The 15,352-nt window shown below is 34.4% G+C and overlaps 1 protein-coding gene across 6 annotated transcripts in view; it reads left to right on the top strand.

Moving 5' to 3' along the window:
* The window catches only part of LOC148824055 (dual specificity mitogen-activated protein kinase kinase 4), a 40,370-nt gene that overhangs the window by 6,451 nt on the left and 18,567 nt on the right, over window positions 1-15,352 (top strand). For 2 of the 6 annotated variants that reach the window (XM_088926576.1, XM_088926579.1), the window contains 2 exons: window positions 9,272-9,304; window positions 13,387-13,489. In XM_088926576.1, coding sequence (XP_088782702.1) covers window positions 9,272-9,304; window positions 13,387-13,489 — 136 coding nt within the window. The remainder of the gene's footprint in view (window positions 1-9,271; window positions 9,305-13,386; window positions 13,490-15,352) is intronic. The other 4 variants (XM_088926577.1, XM_088926578.1, XM_088926581.1 and 1 more) reach the window with 3 other exon arrangements.

Consider the following 15,352-nt stretch of genomic DNA (forward strand, 5'->3'; position numbering starts at 1 on the left):
GAGTTTTAATAAATTATTTTTAACCTTAAAGGAATGCTATTTCTGCTCACATGTGATATCTGAGGTTGTTATCCAACTGGGTTATCCTATTGATGTCCTTATTAGTAACTGTGATGAAGTGACAGGACACTGAGGAGCTTTTGCATAATTGAGGAATTTCTCTGACTTCATCAATGAAATCAATTCCTATTGTACGTTTGCAATATAAAGTTAGATATTGAAGAAATAGCTTTTGTGAACATCTGGGGAATTACCTAAGCTTGAATTATTTTTTTTCAGCCTTATGCATTCCACATAGCTTTTTTCTTCATAATTCTCAGCTGAATAGCATTTTTCTGCAACACATGGTTAGAAGTAGGGCCCTAATGGGTAACATTTTTTATCATACAAAAATAATATTGAATATTATGCACAAATTGGGGTCATACTGTATGTGACTCACCTGTCTAAAGCTGAACTCTTGAGTGTTGGGGAAAATGAGTCATGTTATCAGTAGGCCAATGGCTTTCCATCCTGTTCATTCTTAGTTGTCTGACTTGTCTGGATGCAGGCAAGGAACGCTTCCCAATCGAGAGGGGAGGGAAAACTGGATTAGTGTGCTCTACAGTTTTACATCACTTGCCATGATAACTACCATTAAGTTCTGTAGGGAGTCAGACAGGTGTGTTTCTTAAGAGCTTTATATAAAAAATATATTCAGTATCCCATTACCTACATGTTGAAATAATGATAACTTGCTCTGTAAAAACACTGCTGATAAGCAAATATCCTGTAATAAGAAAGTATTGGGAGTACTGTACATATTAAATCATAAAACATTTCTGGGTTTCTGTATTGTAGATTTCTACCAGTTACACCGAAAGTCCCTTTAACCAGTATTTGTTATCTACAATACATGTATGTTAGCATTTAAAGCTAGGACAGTGTGTTTTGAGTCTGGGGAGTTATATTCGCTGTTATGACAATTTTAACATATTTAATTGTATGGCATATTTGTTTTTTATGTGCACACATTATTACTCCTAACCTTAATTTCCTTAAATTGCTATTACCGTTATTCTACAATCCAATCTGGTCAATTCTGGAATAGTAAAACTTCAAAGAAAAAATGTATTGCTGTACTAAGTGGTGTTTGTGGACTAGTAGGTAGCTCTCTTACCTCTGAATCTGAATTTTCCAACCAAATCTCCATTAAATTAACAGAGGAGCCAGTGCTGTAGGTTGTGCTATCCTTTGGATGAGATGTCAACTCAATTACTTGGTAATTACAAATTCCATGGCATTTTGTGAAAGTGTAGAGGTGTTAACCTGAGTGCCCTGCCTAAATTCCACTTTAGAAATTACACAATCTGTTTCCCTCTCATTTCAGTTGTTGAAACAGTTTGTCCCTTTTCTTCTGATCCGCTGTGATGTGGGGCTTGTTGCACAGAATGACTGCTGCCTGTCACAAGCGGTGTTGCACTTCACTTGGTTACTATCTATATGTAATACACATTAGCTTTCTTTGGAATGAAAAGTACTTTATAAAATCAAAAAGTTTATTATTATCAGCATCATCCTTTGTGAAAGATGTGATATATTTCCACTGAACTGTTATTTTGGCAAGTTAGGGCACAGGCCTGACATGCAGTGCAGTATGATACTTGCTATGATACTTGGATTTGCATGGTTGTACCATGTAAAAAGATTGTAGTAAAAAAAAAGTAGAAAATTAATTAATATTACAACAGTAAAATACCTTCTTTGGATAAGTGAACACCCCCCTTACAGTTGCATTTGTAAACTTGCTCAGGTATAACCAATCACCTTACAGATCACACAACAAACTAATTGGCTCCCACCTATGATCCATTGTGGCGATTTTCACTAGTTCAGAATAAAAGCAGCTTGGAAGTGCATTTTAATGCAAATAAACCACTCTGGGTGGAAAGGTGCTCTCAAAAGATCTTCTAGATAAAGTTGTGGAAAGGCACAAGTCAGGAGAATGGGTATAAAAAGATTTCAAAGGCTTTAAGTATCCCATGAAGCACAGTAAAGACCATCATTAAGAAGTGGAAGGCTTATGGCACCACCCAGACCTTGCCTAGATCAGGCTCTCCCTCCAAACTGGATGACCGAGCAAGATGACTAACCAAGAGGCCAGTGGCAAGTTTGAACGAGCTACAGGCCTTTATGGCAAAGACTGGTCAGTGTGTGCATGTGACAACGATATCAAAAGAGCTCCACAAATATGGCCTCAATGGAAGGGTGGCAAAAAAAAAGCCACATCAGAGCACCTTAAAGATTCTGTGGCCAAGTGGGAAAAGGTGCTGTGGTCAGATGAGACCAAAATGGTACATCTGTCAAAAACTCAATACATCTTACCATCCAAAGAACACCATTCCTACAGTAAAGCAAGGTGGTGACAGCATCCTCTTATGGGGGTGTTTCTCTTCAGCCTGGACTGGGGCACTTGTCAGGATAGAAGGGAAGATGGATGGTGCAAAATACAGGCAAATGCTTGAAGAAAACCTGCAGCTCTCAGCCAGGAAGTTGAAAATGGGAAGATGGTTCACCTTTCAACATGGCAAGGACCCAAAGCACACCACTAAAACAACCGTACAGTGGCTGAAGGACAAGAAGGTGATGTCCTTGAGTGGCCTAGCCATAGCCCTGACCTAAATCCCATCGAAAATCTTTGGAATGACTTGAAGAGGGCAGTCCGTCAATGGTCACCACGCAGTTTGACTGAGCTTGAACAATTCTGTAAGGAGGAATGGGCACATATTCCTCCCTCTAGGTATGCGAAGTTGGTAGAGATGTATCCAAACAGACTTGTAATTCAAGCAAAAGGTGCTTCCATCAAGTATTAAGTCAGAATGGTGTTATCCAATCCAGTTATGCTACTTTTTTACTTAGATTTTTTTTTCAGAAATTTTGCTTTCTTTTTTCACTTGGATGTCGCAAGGTACAATTTTTAAATAAAACTGGAAAAAGTCTGATTTTATTTGTCTTCTTTTTGGGCTTGAGGGCAACAAAAGGTGAATATTTTGAAAGGGGGTGGTGACTTTCTATACCCACTGTATATGTATTTTTAAGGAAGACAAGATATATGCACATACATTTATAATTTTGTGTTAAGTTGCTCCAAAATGGTGATGTAAAATAAAAAAATAATTAACTGTTTTAATTTACATAATTTTACTTTAGGTTTACAAAGCCATCACTGTTATTTCCCATCCTTAATAAATATGGCAACTTGTTGTAAGTTTTTTTTTGTTTACCTAAGTATAATCCAAGTTAACCTGATTTCTCCTCCCAGAAAAAAAAGTGCTTAACTGTACATTAACCCCAAAAACACCAGAAAAGAAAGACTGCTTAAAATGTCTTAAAAGAGACATTAGCACAATTCTCTGGCTGGAATGTAGTGCTCTGAGAAATGTCTATCCAGTGATTGAGGAACATTTTAAAAATTATTTGTTGCTCAAACTCAAACAAATGTATCTAGTTGTACTTCCCATTAATGGAGTTTTGATATCTTTTCACGTGCTTTGTGTGCTGACTGGAATTAACCACTGTATTTTATTTCATAAGAATGTTTATTATTCTTCTTCTACTTTGATTATTCAGTATTAGAGCAATGTAACTTTAAAGGTTTGGCTTCTTTCTACTTGTCTGTGTTATACCTTTGTGTTTATGCCAGAAGGATTTAGAGTTAACAGTTGATCTGTGCTGCTTTCAGAGAATAAAGTGGCATATGAAGTTAATACCTAAAACCCAATTACAAAAATAAGTCAATTGGAAAGGGGAATTGCCTCTGTTTTTTTCTTTTTATTTTGTTTTGCATTATATTTTGCATGATTAAACAAGCTGCTATTGCAATGTTCATTGTTTTTTAGTTGTCATTTGAAACCTTTGTCCAGTCTCACCCCCTTTGTTTCATAAGTATTTTGAAAATCAACCAAGTATCAGAAGCCCTATCCTGTAAGTCTTATGCATTAACAGGATACGAGATACCACTGGAGTTAGATTTTGACCTTAATAGTAAAGTATAAGTTAAATGTTTTCATTTTAAGTCAGAGTTTGCTTTAATGTATTGGTAAGCGGCTTGAAGAAGTTGAAACTAAAAATCTAAAAAGACTGAACGAATTAACCATAACACTATTATTATTGCCTTATTGTCTGTTATTATATCTTTGCTGCACCATGGTTATCCTTATCCATTCCATCTTGGAAAACTGGCGATGTTTCTGCTAAGGTGGGGATCAGAAAGATAGTTTTGGTAATCCTTAAGAGAATTCAATTTTGAGTATGTGTTATCTCAAGAATATGGATCAGACAAAGTAATGATACACAGTTTCCACCGGGTTAATCTAAATTGAGTTCCTGTGTTTTTTTTCTTACCATGGATGAATCAAAAAGAAACTGTGAAGACAATTATTTTGATGAAAACTTTCTTTCTTTCTCCCCTTTTCTGCTGCTCCCACCATCCCTAACCTACCCACCTTGATGCTGAACAATGGTGAGCCCTTGCTAGCAACTTTTCTTATTAATCATGTCCTTGCTTCCATTAGCTTGTTTTCATGCTCAGTTAATAATTTTCTTTTTTAATCTTATCAAATAATTCTGCACCTTTCTTTTTCATAATTATATTGTCCTTACATTTCCCTACATTGTATTCGTGCTGTTTGAGTGCATTGCACACTGTGAAGAACTTTCAGTTCCTTTAAGATTTTCTGCTCCCAGAGTTTCCTCTGGTCCATGCTTTGGGTACAGTGTTTCCCTGTATGGAAAGCCATTAAAAATCTCTGTAACACTGCTTAACCTGCTCCCATGCTTTTGTTATGTAGACAATGTCATTATTTAGTAATTGGTATTGGTAATTATTTAGTGTGGTATTAAAACATGCAAAGACTATTTTGAAAATCCTGCAAACTCTTGTTCACACCAGGAAAAAACAAATTGTGCTCGTAGTCAAGCTCCTTGTTTCCGTGCTGGTTGAGTCCTGTAGTCCAGACTCCGGACAGTGCTGGTTGTGTAGTTTGTCTTTAGCCAACTGTGACTGGAATTTCCTAAACAGTTGTGTGTAACATATCCACATTGTCCAGTGCAACACCAACCCCAGTGGCATTCCAAACTTCTGTGAGCTTCTGTTTTGTCAGTGAAGCTCTTGCACATCTTTTGGGGTTCACAGTGGGAGGAATAGTCTCTACTGTACCTCGTTTCAGAGAAAGTTGTGCACATTTTCAGCTGCCCAATGGCTGTTGTGAGGTTCAGAGAAGTGATTTGGTTGAACAAATACCAATTAATCCAACTGATTGCAGTGACTGGCTAATTCAATAATCTTGTTTTTTCCATCATCCCAGGGATACCCAGTGAGACAATTATATACAGAAGTAAAAGAAGTATTAAAGAAGTTAGCCCACGTGGATATTTGAATTCTCACATACTGTATACTAAGCAAAGCTGAGGCCCTTACTACTTGGTCATTAAAGATCCATTTTTTCAATGTTAACTTGGTATCCTGTGTAAATCTGGAGTAGATTTTAAACAATTTGCTCTGCTTAAAGTTCCATCTTCATTCTGCTGGTGCATCAGCTTATTTCTCTACTTGATCTGCTGTGTAGTGGGATTACTGGTGAATAAAGACTGCCACATATGATCCAAAAAGTAAATAAATGGGTCTTTTCTTATAAATATAAAGATACGTGCAAAAAATTATTAAATGTTATGGGAAGACCAAGCAAACTCAAATAGCCTTGAAACATTCCATGTTTATGATTGATGTTGTGCTGGATATTTAGAAGGATTGTGAAATTTAAGTTATGAAATTGAATGTAAGTTTTTTTGCACAAAGGTAGTGTATTTTGCATTTAGGTTATTTACATATACAAGCATATACATTTTGTATTGAGTTATTGAAGGATCACAGTTCAGATACTGTATCTCATTGTATTCTTGATCACGTTTTCATTGTAAATGCAGTATTTTAATATTTGTACATACAGTGCTGTCTTGTTTTCTAGTCTGCATGGTTCATCACATTTATATGTTTAAGTTTGTGAAAAGCACATAGCTGTGCAGTTTTACATATTGCATGATCTTTGTTAAAATGTGCTTCATAAAACATCTAATGCTTAATTAAGAATAAATTTACACAAATGTATTGCAAAATATTTCTGCTAAGTTCCTGAAATGGACATTACACATTCCTCGTTTACAGCTGTCAGTGTGATTTGTCACATTCTATTACTTTTTCTATGAAGAGTTTTGATGTTTGGTAATTTTGTAGCCTGTATAATGGTATCATGCCCTGAGACATTTTAAAAAGGCTACAGAGTGTGTCTGTCATGTTGTTGGATGTCTTTGGAAGTGTAAGGCTTTTACCCTGTGAACCCATACATGCCATATGTACTTTTGTGAATCTTGTACTGTACTGGTATGTGTACAGTTCTGTGAAAGGGTCAGAGGTCCCTTTCCTTATGCTAGCCTTGGGTGTCTGTGACACTCAACAGATTCAAATTCCAGGCTACTGCATTTAACTGGGCCTTTTTCTTGAATATTAATGTCTTAGTTTGTTGAACAAAGACAGGTTAAGCCAAGATTTCTGAAGTGGAAAGGTACATTTTTATACTTTTAATATATTTAAATTAATACTGCTTGCTTGTTTTCAGCTATTCATTTCTAGTAGCAAAATTTGTCTATGAAGCTTGTTACTGTATATGAATTTTATACAACTCTCTAATGGTAATGTTAACTCCCTTTTTTCCCCAAGATTAACTGAAAATGTCTGTTCTAGTACTTTTCTCTGATTTTTATAAAAAAAATGTGCTGTGGCTTTTTAAGACCTGGATTTTTTAAACGTGCTGACATTTTAATTCTGTGGAAAATTACATTCAGAATAAAGCACAGAGCATGTGTGAAATAAGACCCATACCACAGGTATACAGGTTTTTTTCCCCCATATCCAATGTGAGTGTTTTGTTCTCTTAATGATTTTAACCCAGCGGAATGGAATATAACTGGTGTTTATAACCAAGTCAATGTATTAACCTTTTTTTGACATCTGTTATAAACTTATGTATTTAACATAGCAAAAAAAGAGGCAACATTTTACATCAATATCATATTGGACACATAGTTATTTAAAAAGCAATCATATGTTTCTTGATAATATAATATTGCTTCCTGCTATATAGAAATACATGCACAAACACAGGCTGTGTTGATTTAATAACAATGTCATTGTTTGATTTAAGATGTGAATTACAAGTAACCATTGTTGAAGGGTGAATTGTACTGTGGTTACTAGACTCAGCACATCCTTAGAACATCCACTTGATGTGACTTTAGAGGTGTACTTTAGAGGTTGTCTATTTTCTCATAGACGATCATGTGGTTAAAAACAGCTTACTGGTTTACTTTGAAATTAGTAACCAATTGTTTCTTTTCTTTGATTGAATCCTTGAAAAATCACTGTTGTCTTAACAGGTTTTACTGCTAACACAATGCATTTTTTAGATTTTAAACCTAAACAAGATTTTGAAATAAAAACTAATGAGGTAGCGGCAGGTAGTTCTGTTTGCAGAGAAAGTTACCTTTGTCTTTGTGGTAAATGCTTCTCGTCATGGAAGCAACACACACAATTACAAGCTTTTGAACTATTAAAATAACAAAGGTTGAAAAAAGCACATTGCATTAATATGCTGGGGATATGGTTGCAGTGTGGCCTTAACAAGATTGCTCTCTGGAAAAATGGAAAGACCGCGGGTAATGGCCAACATTGCACTTAAATAAGTGCTGTTTTTGAAAATGCCACAGATATTTTAGGCATACTAAATCAAAATGAAAGCTTCTGAGTTAATTCAGTTCAATAAAATGAGTAAAGTGCTGCATTATTTTAGATGCTTCAGGGTTTTAAAATTGTTTGCATTTTGTAAATCTGTGATTAAATGTCTTAAAATGTGCAAGCATGCATAGAATTTGAATGCCTTTAGATGTTTGTGGCTTCTAAACGTCACATGTTCCAGTTTCCTACAGTGTTCATATACCCTTTTGAAGTCATAGTATACTTATGATATAGGAGCACAGTGTTTTTATTCAAAGTGGGGAAAGTACAGTAAACTTATTAATCCATGATTTACTGTATGCCCATTTTGTAAAACTTTGTCTACAAATGTTTTTATTTTCTTCCAGTCTGTCAATTTTTAGCATTCTATTAAAATGTTTAGTGTGATGTGTATTGGATTCAGGTGAAACTAATTCAGTAGGAAAAGTCTGTAGATCCTTTTTTCCCTCATGGAATAAAATGTTTCCTAAATTATTTTACCGATATTGGAACTTGTAGTGCATCATGTTGACTGAAGTGAAATGGAATTTGAGATATTGTACCGTTTATTCCCTAAAAAATTATAATTGTAGGGCACTCACTGATTTTTCACTACGTATGTCTCTGTGTTAGATTATTTCAGAATACTTTTGTTGAAGGTGACTTGACATTTTTAATCTCTAGTATTTTTTCTTAATTTTTTAAAGTAGTGTTCCGCATTCTTCTTTGTTTCTGTTTACATTTTATTTTTCCACTCTTACTGAATTTTCTGGTCTCATCTACTAGTTAGGATGTTAAGCGGAGGAATACATAGACACAGTACTGTGCTGATAAGTCCTTCACAAAGTTACCCTTTAAATGTTTTGCAATGGTGATGCTTCAGGTTTCTTTCTTGTAAGGTTTATTTTTGGTGAAAATGGTCTTATAAAAACAGTATATGCATTAATAACAAGAGAAACCTTTAAAACTCCATTTATAGCCTTCAATGTGAATAATTGAAACTGAAAAATAAGTAGAACTTATTTTTTATGTCTTTGTTGCACATTTGTTTAACTCCCCTCTTTTTCCAATATGCTCTTTTTTCATAAATTTTTTTTATCATTCAGCTGTCAGTTCCTACTGCTTATGTTTTAAGGGCTTTTCTACCACAACAGAAAATGGACCCTTTTAGTCTTGGAAATGCCTATGAACTGATTAAATATGTAGAAAAGTAGTATTGTAGTGTTCATATATAATTGGTTCTGGAGAACTACATTAAATGTTTAAGATTTCTGATTTCACAAATTGTGTGCAAGCATGTTACAGCAAATGTCTGCAGTAAAATAAAAATGACATAAATACTGCAGGGATTCTTGGCATTTTATTATGTCCTTTTCAGTAACAACCCTTCTACCTTCTAAGACAATAGGGAAACAAGAAAAGAAAAGCAAAATTAAATAAAAAAATGTTTTCTTTTCACCATAGGGTTTCAGATAAACCTCTCTGGAGTTCCCCAAAGTAAGCAAAGCATTTTATGTTACTGTACCAACCCTTCTGTGTTTCCGTCTGACAGTCTGGTATGGGGAATCTGTCCACTGTTGTTCCTAACTAACCCAAGGCAGAGTGGTGGGGTTCAGAGCTTCCATTTCCTTTGAAAGGTATTTTATAGAGATTATCAAAAGATACTTGTATGTTTTTAACCGATACCGATAACAAAAAGTTTAATTTTAATGATGAAAGTTTTGTCTCCTGTAGATGCAAGATCCCAAATGAACATTTAAAATACTGTAATGGAAGCTCTACCTGAATTATTTTTTTGCACTTTACTAACCAATAAAACTGCTCATGTTTGGTTCGTGTCTTAAAGAATGTATTTGTTTTTCTTCATTTTTTTGCACAAAGAGAATTTGCACTCAAGTCTTTAATGTAAGATTTTCAGTTAGAAATTACAGTACTGTATGAAGTCTATTTATAGTGTAGCTGATGGAGGAAGAACAACAAAATGCATTCTTCAAATAAGAGTCACAGTTTTCTCCTTTGGGATCTTTTGGAATCTGGATGTTCTCTTGTAACTTCTAAATGGGGAGTGCACTATTTTCAATAGGGCTTATTTTTTGGAGATGTCATCTACAGGCCTGCCATTGTTAATTGCTTGTCGTCCTCCAGTTGTTGCACATTTTTTGTTTCTGCAGAAAGATGAGGTTTGTGACAATTCATTCAGCTGTATTTCACATAGATCACAATGATGCTAAGATTGGGGTATCATTGAGCATATTCAATTTAGTTTTTCCTGGTTCCTGTTGGGTTTTAACAAATTGCAAAAAAGTGTATTCTGAGCAATGTGCCTTAATAGCATCAGATTTAGATTAAAGTCTAATGAACCATGTATTTTAAATGTTTAAAATAATCACCTCACATAACTTATTACCATTACCTTTTTTATAGTTCCATTAGGAAGTAAATAAAAAATTCAGGTATTATGTGGTCAGTATTTTTTTTATTTTAAATCTAAAGTATTATTACATGGAAAACATGTATCAATATGATGGTAGGATTTAAAAAAAAAAAATCACTCAGTGTCGATTGAGTATGCATAGTAATGTTTTTTCAGATCCAAATAAAACCAGTGAGAGTTAGAGACACATTTAGTGGCAACTTTTCCTGAAAACATGTTGAGCTAAAAAGGAATAAAAACGACTGTAATTGTGCCTTATTGGCTTAATGCTAGTTTTGTTTAGGCAATATTTGTAAAATTTAATTTTGTTGTTGTTTCCGGAATTTAAAGAGGCACGTGATTTCCCTGTGTGTTAATCCTCTTCTGGTAATAGCATAGGTGTTGTGTAGAGAGGGTTGAAAATGTTAAATGGAAACTAGCCCTCTGCTAGTGAGCAAATGGCCCTAACCTAAAAAGCTTTAAATGCCTTCTGCAAAGTCCATGAATGTTTAGCTGAAGGTAGATATGGTGACCTCCTAGTGGTAGAACTAATTAAAGCTAATTATTTTCTATGCATTCTGTTTGATGCATTATGACTCAAATTATCTTTATAGGTGAAGGGATTTTCATAAAGCACTGAATGTTTTAAATACAAATGGTAATCTTGTAGGACCTTGATTTTTTTTTCTCTTTAATTTTCTCATTAAACATTTTCAGTTTTTGCCAAAATGAGTTAATACCCAACAGTCTGAAGTCTGTGAACTGACAGGACTACCTTTCTGTAACATACTGTAGGTAAGCCTGTTTATGGGGAATAAAGTTAGGATGTTATCAGTATTCAGACTGGAAAGATAAATTGTGGTTAAAAACTGCTGTTGTGAGGAATACAGTTGACTAAGATTAGCAGAACGTACCAAAATAGTACAGAGCATTCTGTTGTTCTTTAACGAAAATGCAGTACTCAGCTTAACTATCATTTTTTTTCACATTCCTGAAATGCCTTGGCACAAATCATTGGCACAGATGCTGTTTGTTTCTTATTGTCTTAAGTTGTCGTACAGTGAAGAGAACTGAATTCCTAAGTGTATTTTCACATGTTTTGAGCTCCGATGGAGACTGTACTATTTCATAAGTTCAACACTTTTCGAATAATTCGGATGTTTTAAATAATAAGGAACTACGGGCCATTTTCAAAGATGGATTTTCACCAGTGCTCACATTTAGAGTTAAAAGAATGATAATACAGTATTTGTTTCATTTTCATTGAATTGTAAGGATTAAAAGCGAATTAGGAGAAAACTACCAGCTAGTAATTCAACAGTTTATTCTTTTTGAATTGCATTTTTTATAATCCTTCTCACCGCAACTATGTTGACACTATAAAAAATTAGTCTTACAATTAAGAGAGTCCCATTTTTCCCCATGAACCCCTCTATCAGTTTTACATTTCCTCCTACCTTTATTATTTGCCAAAGAACCTGGGGTTCGTGCTTTATGACAGAATGATACAAACTGTATATGATGGTGATGGAGTTTGCTGGGCTCTAACAACTGTCAGGAAAACTGATGCCATAGAGAAATGAAATTTGGTACACATACAAATGAGACCAAGGGATCTGTGTTCCCAAATACAGTGACAGTACATAGCAGATGGCTCTCACGTAACTAGTCTCCACCAGATTTTTAATACCCTAGGAATCTACTGCACTCGTCGCCAGGCTTTCAGCAACCCCGTTTGTATATGTACCAGGTTTCAGTGCTTCGTGGTACACAGTTTTCATAAAGCTTTTGTATCTGGGCCCTCAAAGATCATAGCTCAGAAGGTTTCATAATTGCTACCTGCTTTAAGCCTGGGAGATTAGATTAATTAATTATTCCATTAACTAATTATATTTTACTAATTACAAATTAAGAGATGGAATGAAAACTGCATGGTCCTGTAGCCCTGACAGACAATATTGAAATAACTTTGTTCAGAAATGACCAGAATAAGATACATATAAAGTATCCAGCACCCAGTGTTTGCTTACATGCATGATCCAGTTACTTGTTAGATCTGAAATGGCTCAGACCACTGATACAAGAGTCAAATTTCCATCCCTGACCACTTTTTTGACTTTGTTTCATTTTATTGTGTGCAATGTGTGTAAATACTACTTTCCTTTCTTTTATTAGCTGGTAATTGAATCAAATCCTACCCGGAGTAATAATTTATGTTGATGAATAAAAAATAAACCTTACTATAGCCGTGTGATCCTTTCTATAAAAAAATACATAGAACTGACTTAATTCCTCGATGTATTACTTGCCTGGCATCTAAGATTATACTTGTGGTAGGCTGCAAATGTAGGAAGTAATATAGGGTCAAGAATGCAGGGATGTCATTTGGTGTTGGCACTGCATCTCAGTTTTCCTTGTTCAGGGGAAATGTACAGGGTATATATTCATCTCTTTAGATTTTTGACTAGCTAGAAGTGCGCTTAGTCTAATTATTCTGTATTAGATAGAAAGCAGCACTGATGTGTATTATGAATGGTTGATGATTATCATCTGTTTTAAAGAACATTTTGTAATATATTTGTTATGCATTGAATTTCGATGACAATAGTGCTACTTCATCAAAGCCTATGTACCGTGTACATCCTATTGTAGTTGTTTTGTTTCTAATTTAGTTTTCATTATGCCTGCAGTTCCCCATCAGACTAAAATGAAAGCTTTGTTTTGTTAAGAAGCCATTTCCTATTTGGTGAATGGTCAATTTCACTTCAATAATTTCAAACATGCATAGAATATTTCACAGCTAGGTTTTATTTCACGATTTGGAGGTTGCATGGAATTGATGAAAAAGAAACTGATCAGCAATTTAAACAAGGTGTCACTTTAACTGTTTAATTTCCTTTTGGAAGGATAAATAAGCATATTTTACATAACCTAAGTTTTTGTTAGTCAGGGGTGATAGCCATTTCATTTTATGTTATCAGTAGTTACAAAATGTTTAAGGCTTATCAGCTATGTTAAGTTCTTTGTTATTCACCTATTAGATTTGTATACTACCTTAACTGCTGTTGACACTGTGCTTTTGCTTGTGTTGAAACCTGTCTGCTAAGGGCAGATTCATAATGAAGCATGATGTGCCCTGTGAACTTGTATTTGTTTCTCTTCTCAGGCAAACGCAAAGCACTGAAGTTAAATTTTGCCAATCCACCAATTAAATCAACTGCAAGATTTACTCTCAACACTGCAGGAGCCCCTTTTCAGAATCCACATATGTAAGTAGAGCAACTTAGTCAGGCCTCTCCAGTGATACTGGTGCTACTCAAAAGAAGAAACTGTTTATTGTCCTTTTTAGGTTGGAATACTTAATACGTAAGGTTGGAATGAATAATTTAAAAGCATAACTATCTTTTTATATGAGGAAAGTTCTAATCTACCAAAGATGCATGCCATTTATGGTAGGTCAGTACTTTGCTAAAATGCCCTAGCATTTTTTTGTAAGTTTTTTGAATGAATGTTCGTATATTGTTATAATGGCAAATGCAGATTTTTAAATTTTTCTGAAGGTTTGCTTTAATCAGCGTCCTACACATGGATTTAAAAAAACAGGTATCAAGTGAATCGCCTGCTTTGAAACTAGTCTAATATGTCACCTCTGTTTATGATTTAGTGCAGGGTCCTCCATGAATTTTGTAATTGTAGCTGCAATATAAATGAGCCTCTAAGACATGAGAAGGGTGCTGTATTTATTTTAACAGCTGTTATGTTAGTACATCCCCTTCCCAGTCAGCCTACCATCAGATTTATTGTAGTGGGTAAGAAGTCATTCCTAGAGAAAACATAAATCAATCAGATAACTTACTGTTGATCTTAGAGAAAAATGGCCATTGCCTTGCAGCCACTATATTTAAGAATCGGATTGAGGATAGAATTATAATACAGATTTTTTTAATGCCTAAAATGGTGGTAGTGAATTTTTAAAGAGATATGCAGAGACGTAAAGCCAAGTCCACCTTTTTTTGTTGTACATAATTACTCTGTAAAATAAAGACATTAATCTGATAATTTCATGCTATTTTTGAAGAGTCATTAGATACTTTCTTGTGTAAAATGGTCATATTTGAGTGTAGTTCATAGTTATCTTAAGCATTTGAGAAAATTCATTAAGAACACATTTTAACCTTTTGCCTCTGCTGCCTTTTATATTATACATTGATTATGCATAATATTGTGCATAAATTCCCTTGTGTGTTGCAAACTGACTGATGCGGCAAAACAAGTTGAACCATCAATTAAGTTAGCAGTCAAAATGACACATTCTTCTGGGCCAGTTCACATACTCTGTAAGGAAAGCAGAAGTAGTATAAGAACAGAAAAAAATGCAATGTTGGATGTTTTAGAAAACTAAAATTTAGTTGTGGAACAAAAAAAGGTATATTTGACATGACTTTCATAATCTGAACATACTGCTTTTGGGGAAAAAAAACAAAACGACCTTACCTTTGTTGTCAAACTTTTGATGCCAACAGAATTTCAAGTGTTCCTTTCCCTTTCTGAAGCAGTACAGAACACATTCCTTTATATGTGTAAGTTGTATTTATTTTAGATCAGTTGTTTCCCAAAATCTATATCAGTGTATTTTGGCTTTAGAGTTCTGTTTTAAGCTTAAGACTTAACCTACAGTATATTTTAAGGCACCCTAATGAGTGCTTTGTTAATTTGTTCTAGAATTGAATCAAACAATTTCATGGCTCATAAATACTCCTGCCACCATGTTAAATGTTTAAGGAGGAGATCCATTAATTTATCTAATTCCTAAAATTTTCTCCTTAATCATTTAATTCAATGTGCAGCAGCACAAAAGGATCAATTGAATAATCTTCGTTAGTCTAATTCAGTAAACCAGAAGCGATTTTATTTGGTGTACATTAATTTAAATATCAAAGGAAACTTGCAAAATGATGACTACTGTGAGTCATAGGACTTTATAGTACTAGAAATCTTTCACATGGGAGCCTACCATAAAGTGGTATCAAAAGGTGTTTGTTACATAAAGCTGCTGATTTTTAAAGGAGACTATGTTTATGGGAAATTATATGATCTTTTTGGCAATGTAACTTTGAATTCTATAAACTGTC

This window comes from Atractosteus spatula, chromosome 11 (genome assembly GCF_055471065.1).
Source record: "Atractosteus spatula isolate fAtrSpa1 chromosome 11, fAtrSpa1.hap1, whole genome shotgun sequence".
Taxonomy (NCBI): domain Eukaryota; kingdom Metazoa; phylum Chordata; class Actinopteri; order Semionotiformes; family Lepisosteidae; genus Atractosteus; species Atractosteus spatula.